At 40.4% G+C, this 23,664-nt stretch overlaps 1 protein-coding gene across 49 annotated transcripts in view; it reads left to right on the forward strand.

Moving 5' to 3' along the window:
- The window catches only part of ptprda (protein tyrosine phosphatase receptor type Da), a 125,018-nt gene that overhangs the window by 88,993 nt on the left and 12,361 nt on the right, over positions 1–23,664 (forward strand). For 3 of the 49 annotated variants that reach the window (XM_077742371.1, XM_077742373.1, XM_077742372.1), the window contains 23 exons: positions 1,050–1,058; positions 1,569–1,586; positions 3,965–4,075; positions 5,689–5,700; positions 6,950–7,219; positions 8,877–9,458; positions 9,561–9,706; positions 10,315–10,459; positions 11,545–11,850; positions 12,423–12,616; positions 12,757–12,783; positions 13,626–13,743; positions 13,832–14,419; positions 14,901–15,001; positions 15,073–15,329; positions 16,026–16,119; positions 17,545–17,754; positions 18,966–19,126; positions 20,548–20,559; positions 20,708–20,820; positions 22,782–22,823; positions 23,240–23,337; positions 23,405–23,528. In XM_077742371.1, the coding sequence (XP_077598497.1) occupies positions 1,050–1,058; positions 1,569–1,586; positions 3,965–4,075; positions 5,689–5,700; positions 6,950–7,219; positions 8,877–9,458; positions 9,561–9,706; positions 10,315–10,459; positions 11,545–11,850; positions 12,423–12,616; positions 12,757–12,783; positions 13,626–13,743; positions 13,832–14,419; positions 14,901–15,001; positions 15,073–15,329; positions 16,026–16,119; positions 17,545–17,754; positions 18,966–19,126; positions 20,548–20,559; positions 20,708–20,820; positions 22,782–22,823; positions 23,240–23,337; positions 23,405–23,528 (3,738 nt within the window). The remainder of the gene's footprint in view (positions 1–1,049; positions 1,059–1,568; positions 1,587–3,964; positions 4,076–5,688; positions 5,701–6,949; positions 7,220–8,876; positions 9,459–9,560; positions 9,707–10,314; positions 10,460–11,544; positions 11,851–12,422; positions 12,617–12,756; positions 12,784–13,625; positions 13,744–13,831; positions 14,420–14,900; positions 15,002–15,072; positions 15,330–16,025; positions 16,120–17,544; positions 17,755–18,965; positions 19,127–20,547; positions 20,560–20,707; positions 20,821–22,781; positions 22,824–23,239; positions 23,338–23,404; positions 23,529–23,664) is intronic. The other 46 variants (XM_077742375.1, XM_077742376.1, XM_077742389.1 and 43 more) reach the window with 40 other exon arrangements.

Below are 23,664 nucleotides of genomic sequence, written 5' to 3' on the forward strand. Positions count from 1 at the left end.
TATAGGGCACTTTTAGGGAGTTTAATCCTACTAGAAATTCTTCTAAACCAGCAAATGACGCCGAAAATGTTCTAAAAACATTAATAACATAAATATGGAGTCCCCAAGACTAACTAGGTGTCCAAGATCAGCAAAAAGTGACCTCTAATAGACAAGAAGAGACCCAAAATGTACCTACAGTAACAATAAACCCAAAAATCACCCAAAATCAGCAACGTGTCACCCAATTAGACCAAAAATCACAACGTGTCACCCAAATCGACCAAAAATCAGCAACATGTCACCCAAATAAACCCAAAATTGCAACCTATACCCCAAATAAACCCCAAATTTCACCCAAATAAACCAAAAATCAGCAACATGTTACCCAAATAAACCAAAAATCAGCAGTGTCACCCAAATAAACCAAAAATCAGCATCCAGTCACCCAAATAAACCAAAAATCAGCAACATGTCACCCAAATAACCCAAAAATCCCTCAAAAACAAGAAAAATACCCCTTAATTTCCCCACAAATCTCAAATTTCTACTAAATTCCATTTCTGTTCTCTATAATCTACAAAAAACCTCTTTAGTGCCCTATAAAGGTTCAATGAAGTTCCTTAGCAACCTTTCTTTTGGTTATACTAAACAACCCCAACTTACAACCCAATGAACATTTAAACAGCAAGTCATAACCTCCCTGTAGTACCCCTATTTCTGACAGTGTACACCCCTTTTAACTTATGTCCCTGCAGCTTCTCCGTCTTTGACCACCTTGTCCTTTTCGTTCCGAGACAACTCACTAATCCCTCGCCATGACGATGAAAAAGCATTTAACTCTTTCAGTGCCATTGGCGACGATAGACATCCAAAAACTTGGCGTCCGCTCCCTCCAAATCGGGAATCCCGGAGTTTGCGATACGCGAACAAACCGGCACTCCCGTTTTTCGAAGGAAGGACACGAGACGTCTATCGCCACCAATGTCCGACGGACTCAAGAATTTCTGATATTCTTACGCATATGTCTTTCTTCTCTCTATATGTTTTTGTTTTATTTTAATCTACAGAATCCTTTGGTAAGTGATTAGCTCCAAAGCGTACATCACCTTCCCACTAATTACCACATTTCCAACAACTGTTAAAATGCATGGCATGCATTTTACTAACAGAAATAGGCTCACTACTGCTATTACTACTACTACTACTACCACTACTACTTCTATTATTGCTACTTGACTATTTTTAGAGACACTTTCTCACACAAAAATATGTTGACGTCACATACAGGGTTAGCAAAAAGTTTTCTCCTTGACTAGATGGTCTTCTGAAGCTCCTCCATTTTGAAAGTTCCTGTGATATGGCTGACTCCTGCTCCGATCTTCTTCATCCTCGTTCTCTCTCTCTCTATCTTTCTCTCTCTGGCTTTTCCTGTCTCTTTCCTCCCAAATATCTTCAATTTACTGTATAAAATTTTCTCTCGCCCCCCTACCGACCCTCCCACTCCCTTCCCCCTTTTTTTAGCCTCTACCTACACGTACTAATGCTTCTTCTTTCTAATCTTATTTGCATTCATATTATCCACCCAGGTGGTACGCCAATAAGAGGTAAGCGTGCTGAACTGACGCCCGCAGAATGACAAACAATCAAAAGTTCATTCTTGATGCCATTCATTTCCCATGTTTGTCCTGTTTGGCCTTTTTCTGAGTTGTCCTGTTTCAGTTAACCTGATTCCATCCATTAGCTCCTCCCCCTTTCCCCATCCATTGACTCCTCCCACCACAACCACCACCAACCACTACCACCAAATCCAAGCTCACTTATGATATGCTTACCCGGACAATTTTAAACCCAAAAGCATATCCAATGACAATATTTTTTTGTCAAAAAATCACTTTTATTTATCATATAGCAAATCATGCGTCCCACTTTTTTATCCAACTAAAACAACCAAGCATTTTTCCCCCCTTAGCTGTTCTCGATGTGGAGTCAACGCCCCCCCTACCCAACCCCCAACACTCCCTTAAAAAACCCACCAAAAAACCTATTTTTTCCCCATTTCTTCTACTTACTCTCCTCTCCTGTACTTCTACAAAAAAGCCCAAACAACCACTTTTTTGATAAAGTTTCTACGGTGCTTTTTTACTTCTTTCACAACTATTTTTCTCACTTTTCTTGCCTCTTTGGAGCTTTTGACTTTTTTTGTATTTTTTTGTCTTCAGGCTTTGGGAAAAACTGTAGAGTCGGACGGAGGGAAGCGGATTCATTGGCTCAATTTTTGACCCCACCCCCCTGCGGGGGTGACGCAGCAGTTTGTTTTTGTCTGGTCAAATGTGACACCATACTGCTAATCCCATAGTGGATTTTTTATGGGTGTCTTTTGAAGCCTTAAAACTTAAAACCAAAAAAACAACAACAAAAAAAGCAATGCTTGTTTCTTGTTGACTCTGAGGCCCCGCCCTCATTTTGAATTTTCTCCTCTAATACACTTGTATTTTATTTTTCAGCTAAGGGTTGTCGCAAGGTTGTAAGTTGCGCTGACATGCAATTTCTTGCCAAGATTTGCATGTCAACAAAAAAAACTACAAGTTTCGTTCTTAGATGGTTATGTGTTGGATTTTCTCTGAAATTGCTCTTTTTTGCAGCAATTGTACTTTTTTCTTTTTTTTTTGGACAATGCTGCTTATTTGGGATACGATTTATGATTGAATATGCTAAAAAAAACCAAACGTCTTTCTTCCAATTGTCTTTTCTTGTTCTGCTGCTTTGTTCGACTGTAAACCTCTTTTGTTTGATCCATGTCTCCCTAAAGCAGTACCACTCATTCCCCCATATTGACCCGTCAATGTTGTACACTGGAAAAAAACATATTTATATGCGTTAGCATTAGGACCAGTGTTATCTTTTAGCCATGTTTTGCCGATGTTGTATTTTTGCTTGTAGCTAACCTCCAAAGTCAAAAACCTCAACTCTTTCAGGGACAAAGTTTTTAACCAAAAAGTTGGACAGCAATTCAAAATTTAACACTTTAGATCAAGGGTTTGCGAGCCGCTTTAATGTTAACTTGATTTCATGTGGGCAGGACCATTTTAGATGTAATATTTAGATTTATTTTTTTATAAATGGATTAAAATAACTGGTTTAAAAGTCCTGAATATTTAGTTTTTTATAGATTTAAATCAATGTTTATTTTAGAATTTTTTGTATATATTTTTAGATTTTACAACATGATTTTTGACTTAAAAACATAGAAAAAATGGATGAAATAATTTTAATTATTGATTTAAAAGGGGAAAAAGCAGGAAATTTAATATACATCTATACTCTTCATTTTAATTTGATCCTAAAACAGAAATTCAGCACTCGAATTACTTTAGTGGGCCGCACAAAATGATGTGTTGGGCCAGATTTGGCCCCCGGGCCGCCTTTTTGACACCAATGCTTTAGACTTTGATAGGGCGTGGCACATTTTGCAAATAAAATAATAATAATAGCAAATACTTCAATGTGAAGGCAATACAAAATAGATTTTTTTAGTAGTATTTATTCAATAGACACCAGAAATAAACTGTCTATGAATGCCCATATTTGGGTGTTCCTTCCCACCTCCTTATCAAAGTAGATTAGACACCTGGTATTGTCAGTGTCAGCCAATGAGTTTAGAGAACCAAAATAGTCCTTCCTCTGGCCAAAATGGAGTAAGTATGCAGACATTTAGATTAAATAGAGTGAATGAGGGTAAAAAATAGTACTGTATTGGGTACAGTGGGTAATACTAATAGTAAATCTGAAGTTTTAGAGCAATTGTTTTCAGCTGGGTAGATATTAAAAGATAGTGTTGGACCTTGGAGGTTTTGCTGCCGGTGGATCAAACAAATGATTCAATCTGATTGGTCTTTAGTCATTTTGGAGCCTTGATGAAAATGTCTTCCAAGAGTTCTGCTTTTAATTCTTTTTTGCTGTACTTTCTGTCCTTGCCAAATAGGAGCACTCCAGATTGAGCAAAGCGAGGAATCGGACCAAGGAAAGTACGAGTGTGTTGCCACCAACAATGACGGGACGCGCTATTCGGCGCCAGCCAATCTTTACGTTCGAGGTACGATTCGTGGTTTTTCCTGCTATTTAATTCGTAACTCTTAAATGGATTTTTGTCTCGATCTTTTGGAATTTGACCCGCAACTATGTATTAACCCATAGAAGAAGGGTGTCCAAACTAGGGCCCAGTTTTGAAAGGCTAGTAGTACATTTGGATGATATCATTCAATATGGCCCACGCAATAAGCTGTTATTAGGACTGTACTTTTCGGTTTTAACACTAGATGGAGATAGTTACTTTACCGATGCATGGGTTCAAGGTGCTCGGACGTTTGGTCGCCGGTCAAATGGTGACAGAGAGTTTACTGTTGAAACCAGCTCTCAAAATTATATTAATAAGAGAGAGTTTAATATCAAAGAGACAGTTTAATATCCAAGTACTGCTTAATATCCAAGTACTGTATAATATCCAAGTACTGTTTAATATCCAAATACTGTTTAATATCCAAGTACTGTTTAATATCCAAGTACTGTTTAATATCCAAGTACTGTTTAATATCCAAGTACTGTATAATATCCAAGTACTGTATAATATCCAAGTACTGTATAATATCCAAGTGCTATTTAATATCCAAGTGCTATTTAATATCCAAGTGCTGTTTAATATCCAAGTGCTGTTTAATATCCGAGTAGTGTTTAATATCCGAGTAGTGTTTAATATCCGAGTAGTGTTTAATATCCGAGTAGTGTTTAATATCCGAGTAGTGTTTAATATCCGAGTAGTGTTTAATATCCGAGTAGTGTTTAATATCCGAGTACTGTTTAATATCCAAGTACATTTGACCAAACGTCCGGTCACGGGGCTTAAGGGTCAAAACTTCTCGAACATTTCTAAATGTGGGCCCTCAGATAAAAAAGTTTGGACACCCTCTGTGTAGAGTATCCTCCGCACTGCCCTTTTCCGGCCTTCCTTGTCCCTAGCCTGCTTGGCAAGGCTTCATTTTTGTTCTTCTTGCCCGTTCAGTAAAATTGGGAAGGACATGAACAAGATTGGTAGTTTAATTCAAATTTATAAATGCCGAAGTTATTGTTATGTATTTTTCATACTTAAAGTCTGAGTATAAGTCGCCCTAAGCAAAGAATATACTAAAGAGACTTAAAAACTGGAAATAACTGTGATTATATACATTTTTTAGTTCAGTAAAAAGCCAAATCAGGAAAATATCTGCTAAAAAAACAGTTTTCATTCTAAGAGAGCCTTTTTTTCGATTAAGAAACGGATTGTCTCAATATTTTTGTCTCATATTCAGTGCAAAGGAAAAAGTGCCTGTCAACACTTTGGAATGCAGTTTTTCATTTGTGGACCGATTGGTCGTCTGGCCAACGGTCTGCGTTTCATCGAGACCCCCAAAAAATAAACCAAAAGAGTCTGTAACAGTTTAAAAGACGACCAATGGGAGCTTTTTTTCCAAAGGGTTCATGCACTTTTCCCTTCCTACTGTAATGTGTTTTTTTTCTGATGCTATTGACGTACGTCATGCTAGCTAACCACTGAAACCACAAAGTCCTTCGACTTGTTTAATCTGGACACCTGTTTACTCTCCCTCCTGTTTTTTCTCCTATTTTTTGGGTTCATTTTTGTTGTACAAACCCCTCCCCCTTTTCCCCCATCAGAGCTCCGAGAAGGTTGGTGTGTTTTCTCATTTTTTTCAACGAAAATACCCACGAAAAAACACTATTTTTCGTCATATAATTCCATTTTTTTACTGGATCCACATAGACAATATTTGCATCTCATTTGCATGTTTTTTAATGTTCCTACTTAGTTTTTCTATCGCCAAATCTACGTCCAATCATTGGAGAAACGTATATTGGCTGCCATCTTTCCTATTTCTGAGGGATTGGTCGTCTGTTAGTGATAAATTTGTTTGAATCCGTGGGTAGAATATTATGAGAATAATTATAATGCTAATTTAGCCCCTCGAGTGGTTTTGGAAGAAGGTTGCTGGAAAGAATACGGGCTTATTATAACCAGCCTTCGTAAATATAGAAATGAGAGGGATAGTATTACGTCCGCAGGGACCAATTGGATATTAATTACTTCTGGAGTATTTAATCATGAGCTGGAATTTGTGATTGAACGTGGGAAGAAGATTAAATGCAGGATGAGTAGTAACACTTTATTTAATGTAAAGTAGAGAAATGTTTTTTTTTTGTGGGTAAACTGCTATTGAAATTTCGGCCATTTTTTTAAGCAACTGTGGGGAAAATGTCCTGATTTTTTCCCCTTTTTAAATCCATAATTGTCATTTTTTAATCCATTTTTTCGGTGTTTTTAGTTCTAAAATAATTTTGTAAAATTTTAAAACATATATATAAAAAAAGCTAAAATAAATATTGTTTTAGATCTATAAAAAACGGAATATTTCGGGTTTTTAATCCATTTATTAAAAAGAAAATTTAAATATTTAATCTAAAATGGTCCTGGGTAATTGAATGGTTTTTACATGAATAATAAATATTGTTTTAAAAAAAATACATTATTTCAATCAGTTTTAATAACTAAAAATGGACCAAACATCTGGCAGCCAATGATAGGGTTCGGAAAATATCATTATTGCATGATTAATTATTTCGTGAATGTATTTTAAGTAAGTTTAAACATATACACATGTTTAAATATTGATTATTTTCATTTCACGATTACCGATGATGCGCTCAAGTCGTATTTTATCGGTTTTTATGGTCCAAAATCTTTTTGTAATTGTTTTTTGTTGATGTAAGTGTCATCATCACCTCAGGTTCGTGTACGTACTTTGCCGTACTTTGTATACTTTGTGTACCGTTCCACATGCATGTCACCATCTTGCGTCAATCGGGGGGTTCGTCGAGGGTCCGTTGAGCGATCTAATTGTTTTTTCTGATCCCGTGGCAGTGCGAAGGGTGCCGCCACGCTTCTCCATCCCGCCCACCGACAACGAGATCATGCCGGGTGGCAGCGTCAACATCACATGCGTGGCGGTGGGTTCGCCCATGCCGTACGTCAAGTGGATGCTGGGCGCCGAGGACCTGACGCCCGAAGACGACATGCCCATTGGGCGCAATGTGCTGGAGCTGACCGATGTACGCCAGTCGGCTAATTACACATGCGTGGCTATGTCCACGCTGGGTGTCATTGAGGCTGTGGCGCAGATTACAGTTAAAGGTAATGGTTTTTGTTAAGTTTGTGGTGGCAGGTGCTGGGACGATTGGTCGCCGGTCTTTTGGTTGTTGGTCACATGGTGACAGAGAGTTTACTGTTGAAACCAGCTCTGAAAATTATATTCATGAGAGAGAGTTTAATATCTAAGAGACAGAGTTGAATATCTAAGTACTGTCTAATATCCAAGTACTGTCTAATATCCAAGTACTGTCTAATATCCAAGTACTGTCTAATATCCAAGTACTTTCTAATATCTAAGTCTGTACTGTCTAATATCTAATTCTGTACTGTCTAATATCTAAGTACTGTCAAATATGCAAGTACTGTCTAATATCAAGGTACTGTCTAATATCCAAGTACTTTCTAATATCTAAGTCTGTACTGTCAAATATCTAAGTCTGTACTGTCTAATATCTAATTCTGTACTGTCTAATATCTAAGTACTGTCTAATATCCAAGTACTGTCTAATATCCAAGTACTGTCTAATATCCAAGTACTGTCTAATATCCAAGTACTGTCTAATATCCAAGTACTGTCTAATATCCAAGTACTGTCTAATATCCAAGTACTGTCTAATATCCAAGTACTGTCTAATATCCAAGTACTGTTCAATATCTAAGTCCGTACTGTCTAATATCTAAGTACTGTCTAATATCTAAGTACTGTCTGATATCTGTCTAATATTTAAGTACTGTGGAAAACATTATATATTTAGATATTAAACTCATAGTTATATAATTATGATATTAATATAATTTTGATAGCTGGTTTCAACAGTACTTAGATATTAAACTTCTCTCTTAGATATTAAACTTCGCTCTTAGATATTAATCTTCTTTTATAATATAATTTTGAGAGCTGGTTTCAACAGTAAACTCTCTGTCACCAAAGTAACCAAGTATTTGTGATTTTTCATCAGCCCCCTGTGTATTCAAACCCCGTGTTTTTCTAATGTCTATTGTTCCCTTTCTACAGGACTAATTTTTGCGTCTTTGTCCATGTACGTCTCCCCTGTTTAGTTTTTATAGAATAGAGTTAGGGTCTTATCTTACATTGAAGCCTTTTGGTGTCCCCCTCGGGCCCACCTGCCGCTTTTTATCTGTGAGCAAGGGCGAAGGCGAGACGGCGTACGGGCGTCGCCGCACGCGCGGGACTAGCTTTTCTTATTCCAGAGACATAACAGCGATATTAGTCACAATATAACAGCCTGACAGAGGGGGGCCCCCATAGCGTACTTCACATTCGCGTGTAAAGACAATCTATTGCTATTCGCTTCTACAACGTACGGAATTAAAGTCATAAATTCTACCGCTAAATTATTCAAGTGATAAGCAGCCCCGGAGATGGGAAAACACCGTTTTGGTGGCCGCGGTTGTTGATTTAAACGGTTGTACCGCGTTGCGATTGTCAGGTTAAAATAACACGTTGTCAAATGTCAAGAAAGTGTCTTGTGTTGACATGCTGAAAACGAGTAGTGCTTTCGATCGGGTGTGAGCGGTAATGTGGAATGTTTACTACACTCAAAGGGCAATTACAGCTGAGAAAGTACTATAAACTAGGGAGTGTGTCATACTGGAGAAATGATGGTACTCGTATGTGGCTTTATCTCCGACTTTGCAGTTTATTTCGCCATAAAAACAGTCTCCGATCTTTTCACAGCTTTGCCGAGGACACCCGGCCTCCCGGTGGTCACTGAACGCACCGCCACTAGCATCACCCTAACCTGGGACTCGGGTAATCCCGAACCGGTGACCTACTACGTCATCCAGCACAAGTCCAAGTACTCTGAGGACTCGTATAAGGAGATTGACGGTGTGGCTACAACGCGCTACAGCGTAGGCGGACTCAGCCCTTACTCGGACTACGAATTCCGCGTTCTGGCTGTTAACAACATCGGCCGGGGTCCGCCCAGTGACGCCGTGGAGGCCAAGACGGCCGAGCAGGCGCCCAGTACCTCGCCACGTCGCGTTCGAGGACAAATGCTGAGTGGTACTACGGCTGTTATCAACTGGGAGGAACCGGAGGAAGCCAATGGGCAGATTATGGGCTATAGAGTCTACTTTACCGTGGATTCTACGCTACATGTCAACCTATGGGAGAAGCAAATTGTCCGGGGGGTGAATTTCATCACTATACAGGGACTCGTACCCAATAAGACGTACTACATCAAGGTACTGGCTTTTACCTCGGTTGGAGATGGACCTCTTTCTCCGGATCTGCAGATTATTACAAAGACGGGAGGTGAGTGAACCACCATTGCGGAAAGTTGTTGTTTCCGGTGCTTATCTGTACACTGGCTTAACCATGTAACAATGTTTAACAATGTTTCCTTCTTTTTCGCAGTTCCATCCCAGCCTACCGACTTTAAGGGCGAGGCCAAGTCCGAAACTAGTATTCTGTTGTCTTGGGTGGCGCCGGTCCAGACAGGACAGGAAAACCTAATCACGGGTTATGATCTGTTGTACAAGAAAAATGATGATAAAGACGAGGTAAAATCTTAATTACTCCTCCTAATGGTGCTCGGATGTTTGGTCGACGGTCTTTTAGTCGCCGGTCAAATTGTGAGAGAGAGAGTTACATATCTAAGTGAGAGAGCTAAATATCTAAGAGAGGGATAGTTAAATATCTAAAAGAGGGAGAGAGTTCATTATCTAAGAGAGAGATAGTTAAATATCTAAGAGAGAGATAGTTAAATATCTAAGAGAGAGATAGTTAAATATCTAAGAGAGAGATAGTTAAATATCTAAGAGAAAGAGTTCAATATCTAAGAGAGAGAGTTCTATATCTAAGAGAGAGAGAGAGAGTTCAATATCTAAGAGAGAGACTTTAATATCTAAGAGAGAGACTTTAATATCTAAGAGAGAGACTAATATCTAAGAGAGAGAGAGTTTAATATCTAAGAGAGTTAATTGTCTAAGAGAGTTCAATATCTCTAAGAGAGTTAATTGTCTAAGAGAGAGTTCAATATCTAAGAGAGTTTAATATCAAAGTACTGTTTAATATCTAAGTACATTTGACCAGGGACCAAAAGACTGGCGACCAAACGTCCAATCACCCTCCGAACAAACCCTCAGACTTGACACCTCTCCTTTTGCAGAGGCGAATCAGCTTTGAGCCCACTTCCACGTACCTCATGAAGGACTTGAAGCCCTTCACCACCTACACTTTCCGCCTGGCGGCTCGCAGCAGGCACGGCGTGGGCGCCTACACCAGCGAGATCTCCGCCGAGACTCCGCAAACACGTAGGTCTTCCCCCGCATCCGTGGCGCCGTCAAAATCTACAACACTGGGCAAATTAGATGAGACCGTCGGCTAATAGGCGTCCAATCATAGCACTCAGTTTATCTGGATGATACATCCATCCATTTGAACCAGTATAAAAACCAGTAAAACCATTAAGCAGGCGAATGTCAATGTTCCCTCTAATTTTTTATGTAAAACATGCTGTAAAACACTAAAAACTTAAGAGTGGGCGGAGCTACTGCCACTGGCTGTAACGTAAATGGTACCATTATAAGAAAAAGGGTAAAAAATGTTTTTAAACAGTTTGGATTTTGTTTACTGCACGCTAAATAATTGCTACTACGCAAAGAAGACCAGATTAGCTTAGAGGGAACATTGCTTTTGACAATGCATGCCAAAAAACTACACCCTACTCTTTGTATGGAGCCATTTTTGTAGTTTCCGATGGTTTTTCTAAGCTCGATTTCAACAAGTCTATCTAGTTTGAGCCAAAACGGTGTCACGAAAAGCCCGGTTTTAACAGTTTGCGACCAGTTAGCGGCTAGCGGCTATCAGGTAGGTATCCAAGATGTTATTATGTACTCCCATGTACTAGTACCTACTAAACAAAGTCATGTCTCCCTTGGGAAGCTTCTCTGTCGTACAATCAGGCTTTTACCACAAACCAACAGGCTTCGGAAAGGTTGGTGACAAATGCAGTTTTCTCCTTTACAAACCCATTGAACGCATCAACCTTTATGTTTTTGGATTGCTGGTAACTGCTTGGCAAATTGGAATTAACCAAGAAATAATACTTAAGGGATGAATTAAATGTATATTCCGTTAGCTGGCAGTCAGCTGTCCTCTTTCCAACCAACACCCTTCCATTCATCACCATTTTTTTTCTTTCACGTTGTGTTTATTTACTTTATTTCCATTTTTTCATTGTGCTATGTCCTCATTATATTTTTCTTTACTCCTCCCCCTCATTATATATTTCTACAATCATCACCACAATCGAAACCAAACCCCAAAAAACAAATAAACGAAAAATACAACGAATCAACGGACTACCCAAACAACAACAACAACTGGAACTAAACAGAACCTTCAGGCCCGCCCACTGAAGTCAGGTGTTCTAGTCCTACATCCACCAGTATCCTCGTCACTTGGCGGGCACCCAGTACGGAATCCCAGAACGGGGTTTTAACCCGATACAGTATCCAGTACAACCCTACGGAAGGAGAGGACACTACAGAGCGATTGATCGCCGACATACCGCCGGAAAGCTCACGCTATCTTTTGGAACACTTGGAAAAATGGACCTTGTACCATGTGACGGTCACCGCACACACGGACGCCGGACCTGGACCGGAAAGTACACCGCAACTGATCCGCACAGATGAGGATGGTATGTTCTAATTCCAAAGGCTAAATTAATCTTCTAACAAGACCATTTTTTGGATTTTTGAAGGACTTTTTAACCCTATTTTTAACTCAATTTCAACACATGGTAAGGCCTCCTAACTCTGTCATTTTTGAAGCTTTGGACGGAGCTGTTTTTCTTCTTTTTTTAACCAAAAAAAGGCCTATTTTTTAATTTTTTTGGTCAAAATGTGATGTAGTAGTATCATTTTGATTCTCATATTTTTTTGCTTGCTTCATAGCCAAAAAGTCTTGCTAGGCTTCAAGCTTCCATTGACTTGAAGCCAACTTTTTTTGGCTCCACATGTTTTTCCCACTACCCATTTTTAATGTTTTCCAAGATCAGATCGGTTGCCAGACCGAATTTTTTGTCCTATCCCCCTCCCCCTTTCTCCCCTTACACCCTCTTTTACCATTGTTGAAATATCTTAGCTGAAATTTTGTGATTTTTCACATTTTTTTGCGGGGAAAAGGGCACTAACGGAAGAAGATTGGCAAAACGTGAGCTCTGGGGTTGACTTTTGTTAAGTTTTTTCTTCATGGTGTCCCTCCCTTCAGTTCCTAGTGGACCACCTCGTAAAGTTGAGGTGGAAGCTGTCAACTCGTCATCAATTAAGGTCATCTGGCGTTCACCCATGCCCACCAAACAGCACGGGCAGATCCGGGGGTACCAGGTACACTATGTACGGATGCAAAATGGAGAACCAATGGGACAACCGGTCATCAAGGACATCCTGATCGATGATGCCCAGGTACAACCATACTAAGCCTCTCTAGTTTCTATTCTTTTATATTTTAGAGCTTTAACATATAGCCAAAAAGTTTTAAACCAACTTAACTCAGATAAATGCTTATTAGCTCTGTCTGTTGTCTTTTTTTTAAACCTAATCAGTGGGAATTTGATGATACAACCGATCATGTGAGTAGTTCAACCGGTATTCAATTTTGCAATGCTTTCCTATGCATGAATGGCATGTTTTTGTCTGTTAATGAAGTCATCGACTGCCAGGTGGCGCTGATAAACGTTCAAATCCATTTGAAGTACCGTATTTTCACGACTATAAGGCGCACCCTCAATGAATGAATTTTTTTCTATATATAAGGCGCACTGGATTATAAGGCGCACCCTCAATGAATGGCACATTTTATTTTTTTACATATATAAGGCGCACTGGATTATAAGGCGCACTGTCTATTTTGGAGAAAAATCTAAGATTTAAGTGCGCCTTATAGTCGTGAAAATACAGTATGGTTTTTATTTTTTAGGATTTTTTTGTTTTTATTCTGTGTGGAGGCCACTATTGGTTGAAGTACTATTGTTTATTCAATATATTTTTTTGCATTTGTCAGTGTCAGTACAGATTTTGTTGTTTTCTAGACTTATTCTGTTTCAAACTGGACTGTAGAAGCTAAATACCGTATTTTCCATATATAAGGCGCACCATATTATAAAGCACACCCTCAATGAATGGCACATTTTATTTTTTTACCCATATATAAGGCGCACTGGATTATAAAACTCCAGTTGTAGACTTGGATTTCTAGTTTTTTGTTATATGTACACATTTTTAACCTCCATTAACTCATTGACCCTCTACTAGTGCTGACATTGTAGTACAACGCTACACTATGAACGTCTATCCCCGCCAATGGCCCTTAAAGAGTCAATCAGCTTTCCCTATCCTCCAAAAAATGCCCCTATTCTACCTGTACACCTCAATAAAAACCACAAATACTCATTAAAGTCCTCCATCTTGACAGGAAATGATCATCCCAGAGCTGTTGGCTGAAACCACGTATTCCGTCACCGTGGGCGCCTACACTACCAAGGGCGATGGTGCACGTAGCAAGCCCAAACTGGTCACTACCACTGGCGCAGGTACAATGGGAAAAATCGCCAAAAATGACATTTTTCTTGTATTTTAATTACTTAAATTATGCTCTAAACTTATTCTCTTCTGTCTTAGTTCCCGAAAAACCTCGTCTAATGGTCAGTACCACCAACATGGGCACAGCTCTCCTCCAATGGCACCCCCCAGCGGTCACCCACGGTCCCCTCCAAGGTTACCGCCTCCGTTTCGGCCGTAAAGATCTTGAACCGTTGACCGTCATCGAATTCCCCGAACGCGACAACCACTACACTACCAGAGAAATCCACAAGGGCGCTTCGTACACCTTCCGACTCTCTGCACGTAACAAGGTGGGCTTCGGAGAAGAGACGGTCAAGGAGGTGACCACCAATGAGGACGTCCCAAGCGGTTACCCTCGTAGAATCGCGGCCGAGGCCGCTACCGCTAGCACCATTCAGGTCAGCTGGCAAGAGCTGCTCCTCGCCGAGCGTAACGGCGCCATCGTCAAGTACGCCCTGCAATATAAGGACATCAACAGCCCTCGAAGTCCATCGGAACTCTTCATCACCGCCCCCGAGTCCTCGGTGGCTTTGGACGGCCTTAAGGCGGACACTACTTACGATATTAAAATGTGTGCCTTCACCAGCAAGGGTTCTGGTCCCTATAGCCCGAGTGTCCAAATCAGGACACAGCCTTTGGATCAAGGTATGACTAGCCGCAAGTGTCGAAACCCAAGGCCCAGGGGCCGGTCTTGGACCCTTACGTCCTCTCAGTGGGTCGTCCATCGACTTTAAGTGGTTTTACGCCAAAATCTAATTATTTTAGCCCAAATCTAAACATTAGAGTACTACAGAAATTAGTATATATACACAGTAAACCACTTTTTAACTTATTAACAGTCTTAAACATCAAATTTATCGTCATTTCGTTTAAAAACAACAAGCTACAGTACATCCCTTAAAAAATCTGAATTTAAAACCCTCCCTTAGTCAAGCCCCTCCCATTTTTTGTTTGTTTTTTTCAATTTTTTCTTTTCACAATTCAGTCAATACATGTCAAACTCGGTGTTAAGGTAAGAGGACGTAAAGTAGTCTGCTTATTTGAGGGTGTTTTTCAAGGTAAGTCTTAACATGGGCAGAAAGGAATAATTAACGTGTCTAAATCGGCTCCTCCCCCTTTCTTTTAGCAGTGTTTGCAAAAAATTTCCACGTGAGAGCTGCCACCAAGACGTCGGTGTTGCTGACGTGGGAGATTCCCGACGCCTACAACGCCGCTCAGCCTTTCACGGTGAATAATGACTTCCTCTCGGGCGACAGTTCATAGCCGCTTATTTTATTTTGTTTGTCTTTTTTGTTCAGATCTTGTACGACAGTGGACAAAGCGTGGAAGTGGACGGCAAGTTGACACAGAAGCTGATTACTGGACTCCGACCAGAGACACAATACTCCTTCCTATTGACCAACCGCGGGAACAGCGCCGGCGGTCTGCAGCATCGAGTCGCCGCTGCCACGGCGCCGGATATCCTACGCACCAAGCCCTACTTGATTGGCAAAACTAACTCGGACGGCATGATGACGGTGGAGTTGCCTTTGGTCCAGACACCGGAAAAAGTGAGGTGAGTCGACTCCGGTTTTCTGAGGGACGCCATTCCATCCCACAGCTGTTTTGGCGAATCTATGGTTGAAATTCTTCTGGTGACTCAGTCGGAATGTGTTGTCTTATTCCCTTTAACTTTTGGAAGTTCGTTTTTCTGTAGGAATTGCAGTCTTTGCTGCTCTCTGGGTTTATCAATGATTATACTTTAGTATAATTATTAAACAATACAGGGGGACAGCTGATTTAATTATATATATTTAATTAAATAGGCATCTCTGATGATATTCTTGCAAGGAGAATTATATTCTGGCAATTTGTCCTGCCCATTTAAGGCCAAAAATCCAAATAATAACAAGCTTATTGATTAATCCAATTGCGTAAGCAAAAACAACAGCTGTAACATTGGAAATTAATTGGAAATTAAACAAAAAAGTCTCCATTTGGCAGAACAATTCCATAATCAAGCCAAAAGAGCATCAAAATTTACAAAAATCTGCGAGTAATCACAAAGGTTGTTAGATAGCATCACGCTGCATCAGCAATTTCTTAAGCGTCCTTCCAGGTCTGCATTCTGGGGTAAAGGTCACTCCTATCTTCCAGTAAACAGCCCTCGGTGACATGTTACTCAAATTGAAGAAGCTCTCATACAAAAATGATTAAATACACATATATAATAGTATTTCAGAACTAATCCAACATTCTGTCCTTTTTTCAGAGCTTATTACATCGTAGTTGTCCCGTTAAAGAAGCAGCGAAGCGGCAAGTTCGTCAAATCATGGGACAACCCTGACGAGATGAACTTAGAAGAGGTGGGTAGTTTTTATTTCCATTCAAATGCGTCCTATTACCAAATGTTAGCTTCTATATTTAGCCTCTATTTGGACAACCTGCCCAGCATACATATATATATCGGTGTTGGCTTTTTTACTGCCCCGGCCTCGGGGCCCCCCTCGGCGTCTGAAACCTTGACCGATTGCCCAAAAAAAAGTGGCGTCGCTTGTCAGAATTTATTTGTTTGTCAATACTGGCACTCACCTTTTCACAACTTCTCCCAAGGGCAACTAGATTCGCTAGCTGTCGACAGCGGAGATGATTGAAGACATTATCGCATGGCGGCAACAGCCCCGCGGCCAAAAACAGCGAAAAACACAGTCTAATGTGAATGACAGGCGCACAGATCGTGCACACATACACGTGCACGGCGATGATCCGCAGATGTGACGCCGCAAGGCGACGGACGGGCGCGATTAGCATAATTGTCCTCACGCCGAGTTAATGGACTTGAGCGCAAGGGCAAACTTCAGGCAGAAATTAAGTCCAAATGTTGGGAAAAAAACGCTGACAGCTTTTTTTTGGGTGTTGTTAGTGTTTGGTATTTGGGAAAGTGGGCGGAGCTAATGGAAATTAGGGCATAGTCCAAACCAATTGGACGTTTTATGCTGTCAATGTCAAAGATTTGTCAGATTAACCGAATTTGTAAGAATTGGAATTTGTCTAATTATTGTTTTGAGGTAAATTAATGATTTGGAAAATTATTGGTGCCTGTGTTGCCTATTTTAGCACAGGTTGTGTGTCAAAATAACTGAATTTTTAAGAATTGAATTCTTCTGCTTTTCGTTTTAAGGCAAATTAATGATTTCCAAAATTATTGTTGTCTATATTAGCATAAAATGTGCATAGCCTTTAGCTTGTAATATGCCATAACACAATTATCCTATTTATATCAGTGCAGAATACTAAAAAAAACATAAAAAACCCAAATAACGATTTACTAAACCCAATTAGAAAACTGCGCAAAAAACCCAAATAACAATCTACTAAACCCAATTAGAAATCAGTGCGCAATCTTTTACTTCACTCTTTCACCAAAATTCATATCATAATAGATGCAAACTTCAATCAAAATGAAAAATGGAGGCTCAACAATCACCCCAATTTACAAAACTCCCAACTACAATTTGAATTTTGTCACAGTCGATATTGCCATGCTATTTCATATGCTTATATGTCTCATTTTTTTTAACCAAAAGAAAAGCGATAAGACCGTTCTTACAATCCTCTGCTTTCCACTATCGGTGTTTTCAGCTTGTGCACAAGAAAGGGTGTGTGTGTGTATATGTGTGTGTGTCAGTGTGTGGTGAAATCTTGACAGGCAGATACGGTTTGTTGTGGTTTTCACGTGTTTGCCGCTCCGGCATCTTATCGTACGCCTCTTTTTTGCTCCCACGCTGTAGCTGCTGAAGGAGATAAACCGCACCAGCCGAGGCCTCCGGCTTCGGAGACAGGCGGAGCCTTCGGCCTACATCGCCGCCTACTTCCCGGACTTACCCAGAGAATTCACGCTGGGTGATGGCAAGTTCTACGGCGACTTCTTAAACAAGCAACTGCAGAATGGACAGGAGTATGTCTTCTTTGTGCTCGCCGCTCTGGAGACGCCTGATAATGTGAGGTTAACTTCTTATTTTTGGGTGCTTGGATGTTTGGTCGCAGGTCTTTTGGTCACCTGGTCTTTTGGTCACCTGGTCTTTTGGTCACTGGGTCTTTTGGTCCCCAGTCTTTTAATCCATTTAGGTCCTGGTCAAATGGTGACAGAGAGTTTACTGTTGAAACCAGCTCTCAAAATTATATTCATGAGAGAGAGTTTCATATTTAAGTACTGTTTAATATCTAAGTCAGGGTTCCGGAAACTTTTTGACGAAAATAGCCACAAACAATTGATTTTTTCCAATGTTATTCCTTGTGAGCCATACTACGAATTTAATAGGCAAAATACGTACATGTAAACCAGTACCTTATCCATTTTTTCTAATTTCAGCACTTTTAAAGTGAAAAAAAATGAATATTTTGTTAAATATTCTTAAATGCTGTTGCTAATCAATGCAAAAATGCGTTCCAGAAGAGTCTACTGCAAAAAAAATGACGATTAAAGCAGTTCTAGATGTAAAATCTCAGTTCTGTCACCAGCCATTTCCATATTTTAGCTCACAGGTTAGCAAAGAGCCAGATCCACCTACCAAAATAGCCACATGTGGCTCCAAAGCCATACGTTCCCTTCCCCTGATCTAAGTACTGTTTAATATCTAAGTGCATTTGACCAGCGACCAAAAAAGACCAAAAGACCAGCCACTCTTACTTCTGGTGTGAATTTCAAGGACTTTAACACAGGTGGGCGCCAATCCAGATAAGAGATCCATCAAAAAATAATTGTAAAATTGTATACTGTACATATTGGGTCTAAGAGAATCCAGGTTTTCTTTACTCTGGATCAGACATGTTCATTGGAGCCCCCCTCTAAGATTTGCAAAAGCAGAGAATCCCCCTCAAGACCAAAGCTGATTACAAGACCCCGTCGATAACAGGGCGTCTCTTTAATTACGCCCCGTGCGCCTTATCTTCTCCGCCGCAGCATCCAACGCTAGCGTCTGCGGGTAAATGAAAAGCGGCGTGATTAAGTAGGTAAAAGGTATATATTTGCTGCCTCTTTATTCACTCACCTTAAATGCGGGTGAAATCCCAAAAAACTACAGGCTAAAGAACCCATTCGCCATTTGACCAATGAACAATGGCTGCCAAATAGTGATCCCCTCGAAATTCATATCAGAAGGATGAAAATACCTTAAAATAGAAGTATGATAAATAACCCATGTTTTTGCAGTTAATGTACGCCACCAGCCCGTATTCCGACCCGGTGGTGTCGGCCGACATCGACCCTCAGCCAATCATCGACGAGGAGGAGGGTCTTATCTGGGTGGTGGGTCCGGTCCTCGCTGTTGTCTTCATCATATGCATCGTCATTGCCATTTTGCTGTACAAGAGGTGAGTGCGAAACTTTGATTCATCCTTAGTGATTTTAGTTGGGGTGGTTTTTTGGAGGGTACTGCAGTTTTTTCATGGGTTGGGCCAGTAAAAATGGTGACCGGACGTTTGGTTGCCGGTCTTTTGGTCGCCGGTTAGATGTACTGAGATATTAAACAGTACTTGGATATTAAACAGTACTTGGATAATAAACAGCACTTGGATATTAAACAGTACTTGGATATTAAACAGTACTTGGATATTAAACAGTACTTGGATATTAAACAGTACTTAGATATTAAGCACAACTTAGATATTAAACACTACTTAGATATATTAAACAGTACTTAGATATTAAACACTACTTGCATATTAAACACTACTTGCGTATTAAACACTACTTGCATATTAAACAGTAGTTGGATATTAAACAGTACTTGGATATTAAACAGTACTTGGATATTAAAGAGTACTTGCATATTAAAGAGTACTTGCATATTAAAGAGTACTTGCATATTAAAGAGTACTTGCATATTAAAGAGTACTTGCATATTAAAGAGTACTTGCATATTAAAGAGTACTTGGATATTAAACAGTACTTGGATATTAAAGAGTACTTGGATATTAAAGAGTACTTGGATATTAAACAGTACTTGGATATTAAACAGTACTTGGATATTAAACAGTACTTGGATATTAAACAGTACTTGGATATTAAATAGTACTTAGATATTAAACTCTCTCTCTTAGATATTAAACTCTCTCTTATGAATATAATTTTGAGAGCTGGTTTCACCAAAAGACCGGTGACCAAACGTCCGAGCACCAAAAACTACAGACCCCAAGCCGTAAAACAGCTTACAGGGCTTGAATTTGATGTAAAAGATCAAAACCCCACAACAAAACAAAAGATACTTCTGATATAATGTAGTCTATGTTGTCTGCAGGTGATTTAATGTTGATGAAAATCAAAGACTCCCATTGGATTCCAAAGAAAAGGCCTAAGGGTCCTATTTCGACCCACTTACGTATATAGAAGCGCGTCGGCTCGATTCCCTCGCGCATCTTCGGGGCTAAGATGGATCAATAGTATATTTTAAATAACTTAAGACTTGGTTTAGCTTCCCTAAAGTTAAGTTGTGTAATTACGATGGCATATACAGCGATCCGGTGTTGTGTTGTAAAGACAAAAAGGCCAATTAGAAGCTTGTTATGACTTTTATGCTTGAACAAGAAGCAATCAACTCGAATATTTCAATCCGGTTGCACCTGGCGCTCTCTGTAGAGGGTTCAAAAACCCTGTAAAGGCTGTAAAAACCAAGCACGATCTCTGAAACGAGCCATAACTGACAAAAATACTTCTATTAAAGCAAAACTCTTGCTGGCTAATGTTTGTTTTTTGTGGATATTTCTCTTTCTCGCTGGCCAATGGAAAAAAACAGCAAACCGGACAGGTAAGACGGCCAAAAACTTGAATAAAAATGTGCTTTTGTTAGTTGAGAAATGAAGCTAAGAGTCCAATCAAAGTAATCTTTGAGTAGGGCGACCTAAAGACAACTTTGTTGGTTTTGTTTGAATAAAAATGGACAATTTTGGCTACAGGAAACGGGCTGAATCAGAGGCCAGGAAAGGAAGTCTACCCAACAGCAAGGAGATGCCCTTGCATCACCCTACCGACCCTGTTGAGCTTCGGCGCCTCAATTTCCAGACGCCTGGTAAGTCCTCGTCCGATTAAAAAATCTCCTGATCCATTTTGAAACAAAAAAACGTTAAATAATACGTACAAAATGATGACAAAATTAGATTAACTGCGTATAGAATCAACGATTCCGCCAAGACACGAGTCCGAGTCCATTTGCTAGTGTAGGTATGGGCAAACTACGGCCCGTGGGCCATATCCTGGTCGTTAGGCTTTTTAATTCGGCCCACCAAGATGGCGCCGTCATGCGGAAGCCAGTGGCAGTAGCTCTGTCCACTTTTATTTGTTTTTATGTGTTTTAAAGCCCCTCTATCTCTTTTTAAATGACATTTTAATAATTCTTGATAGATTCCTTTACTTACTTTACTTTGTACTTTATACTTTATTGGTGAGTGATTAGTATGTTAATACTTTAGTCCTTTTTTCTGTTTCTGTTTCATATGTACTGTTAACGGAGGCCCTTTTTTATATGTATCATATACATTTTAATTTTCCTTAATACATTCCTTTACTTACTTTACTTTGTACTTTATACTTTTTACTCTAATGATGAGGGATGAGTCTGTTAATCCTTTTGTCTTTTTTTTCTGTTTATGTTTCATATGTACTGTTAACGAATGCACTTTTTTACATGTATAATAACTTGTGCCGCGGCCTATCTGTAAAATTTTTAAAGTCAATATGTCCCCCACCGGGCCCGAAATTTTGCCCACCCCTTTGCTAGCATCTGATCATAATTTGAATCCAAACTCCCTGTTTTCCCTATAAACTATCCTCTGAAGTTTCTGACAAGTTACCAAACTTTGACAAGCTAATCGTCGACTACAGCGTCCTACATTCCTAGCACGATCCCTACTGGAAAAGTGCACTTGAACGTCTTGGCCAATGTTGTGTGACACGATCCCCCTCCTCGACTTCATTCGAGTCGCCGGTACAAGTGGGCATTAGCTAATGGAACCAGTGCCTCATTTTCCCATCCACTCTCCCATCTCTCTCTCTGAAAGGGTGTTTCCATCACAGCTTGCTACTTAAAATCCATTTCCAGCAAGGGGGTAAAAACACGCCATTTCTAGCCCGCTATTCCAAGATGAGAACGTCCAATGAGGGGTGTCGGCAAGAAGGAAAGAGTCCGCCATAGAAATATACCCTATACTATTTCGAAAATGTCCAGAAGGAGACTTGAACAGAATTGGACAAAAAATGTAATGGTCTGAAAAGAGCTTTCATAAATATGTATCATCTTTTATTTCCAAAATGGGCCTGTGGGGATAATCCATCACGCTTTCATACAAGCTGACCTGGAAGATGGCACTTTGATAAAGCTACATTATTGGCCATGGCCCACGTGTCCCTGAGCAAGAGAAAGACTTCTCGTTTGATAAATGGACGCCGCGTCCGAGCCAAAACACCTGGCGCCGCCAGAGATCTCGGCATCAAATTTGCATTGGACGTAATTTGGCTCAATTTCCTAAATTTCCCAGACCACCACCACCAATACACCACCGCCCCAGGCAGGTGCAGGGGGGAGGAGCCTATCACCAAAGCCACAGAACAACCTGTCAAGTTTCTACCTCACCAAGTCCAAAACTGCGATAACACCGTTCTTTCTAACAAACATGGAGACAAAAGAAGCCCCTCCCATCCCAAATCCTTCAAGCGTCCACTCCAAGCTACCACGCCCCGGCGACCACTCCCCCTCCAGTCATTTGTATCCCCAAACTTATTGCGTAGCATGAAAAATATTAGGAAATTATCAACGTTTTTCAGTTTTTCGCTCCTTTCGAATCCACACAGTTTACCTTAAACATTTTATCAATGCTCCTCATGCTAACCTAGCCTAGCATGATGTCACTAATAATAATTAACCCATTGAGAAGTTGCCATTCATTCCACGCTATCACCCGCCTTTCCGCCAAACGGCTACATGTAAACAAAGCCGTTTTGGTCGGCCATTTTTAATGACCGTTTCCTCCACAGGTGCGCGCTCATCCGGTCAAGCGAGTAGTCTCCGTTTGTCAAGTTAGTTGGCCTCAATTACACATTTACCACGAATGATATTTCCCTTTTCCCGCCTAGCGTCCTATCCCCATCTAATCCGCTTTGGTGTGAACGCCGTGTCATGGCGGGGGAGGCGGGGGAACATCAGTCATCCTTCTGAAGTCGAATTTTCTCTTAACATCTTTCCCTTCTTTATGCTAACTCGCTTTTTCCATGTTCTGGGAATAACAAACCCTTTGTGTATGGGTACGCCTTTCAAGCATGGCGGACTTGCACAAACTTGCCTTAACTCCATCCAATCTTCCATCTTCATGCTTTTCTAATCAATCAGCTTGTGCTTGGATCCGCCATTTTGAGTCTGTTCTCTTTGTGAAATCCCCTTTTTGAGGAATGGCGTCTCCCCAAAAAGTGACCTTGCGATTTTTTCTGACCCTCAGGTATGGCTAACCACCCGCCCATCCCAGTCATGGACTTGGCCGAGCATTTGGAGCAGTTGAAAGCCAATGACAACCTCAAGTTTTCACAGGAGTACGAGGTGAGTATCCGATATGGCGTGGGATTTTACTGTTTCTTAACTAATGTCCTCGTCCTTCTCCCACAAGTCCATCGATCCTGGACAGCAGTTCACCTGGGAACACTCCAACTTGGAGGTCAACAAACCAAAGAACAGATATGCCAATGTGATCGCCTACGACCACTCACGGGTCTTGCTTTCCGCCATTGATGGTATAGTTCAACTTTCCTCCACACTACACTGTTTGTTGCTGGGACGTTTGGTCGCCGGTCTTTTGGTCGCTGGTCAAATGGTGACAGAGAGTTTACTGTTGAAACCAGCTCCCAAAATTATATTCATGAGAGAGAG

Source organism: Stigmatopora nigra, chromosome 20 (assembly GCF_051989575.1).
Source record: "Stigmatopora nigra isolate UIUO_SnigA chromosome 20, RoL_Snig_1.1, whole genome shotgun sequence".
Taxonomy (NCBI): Eukaryota; Metazoa; Chordata; class Actinopteri; order Syngnathiformes; family Syngnathidae; genus Stigmatopora; species Stigmatopora nigra.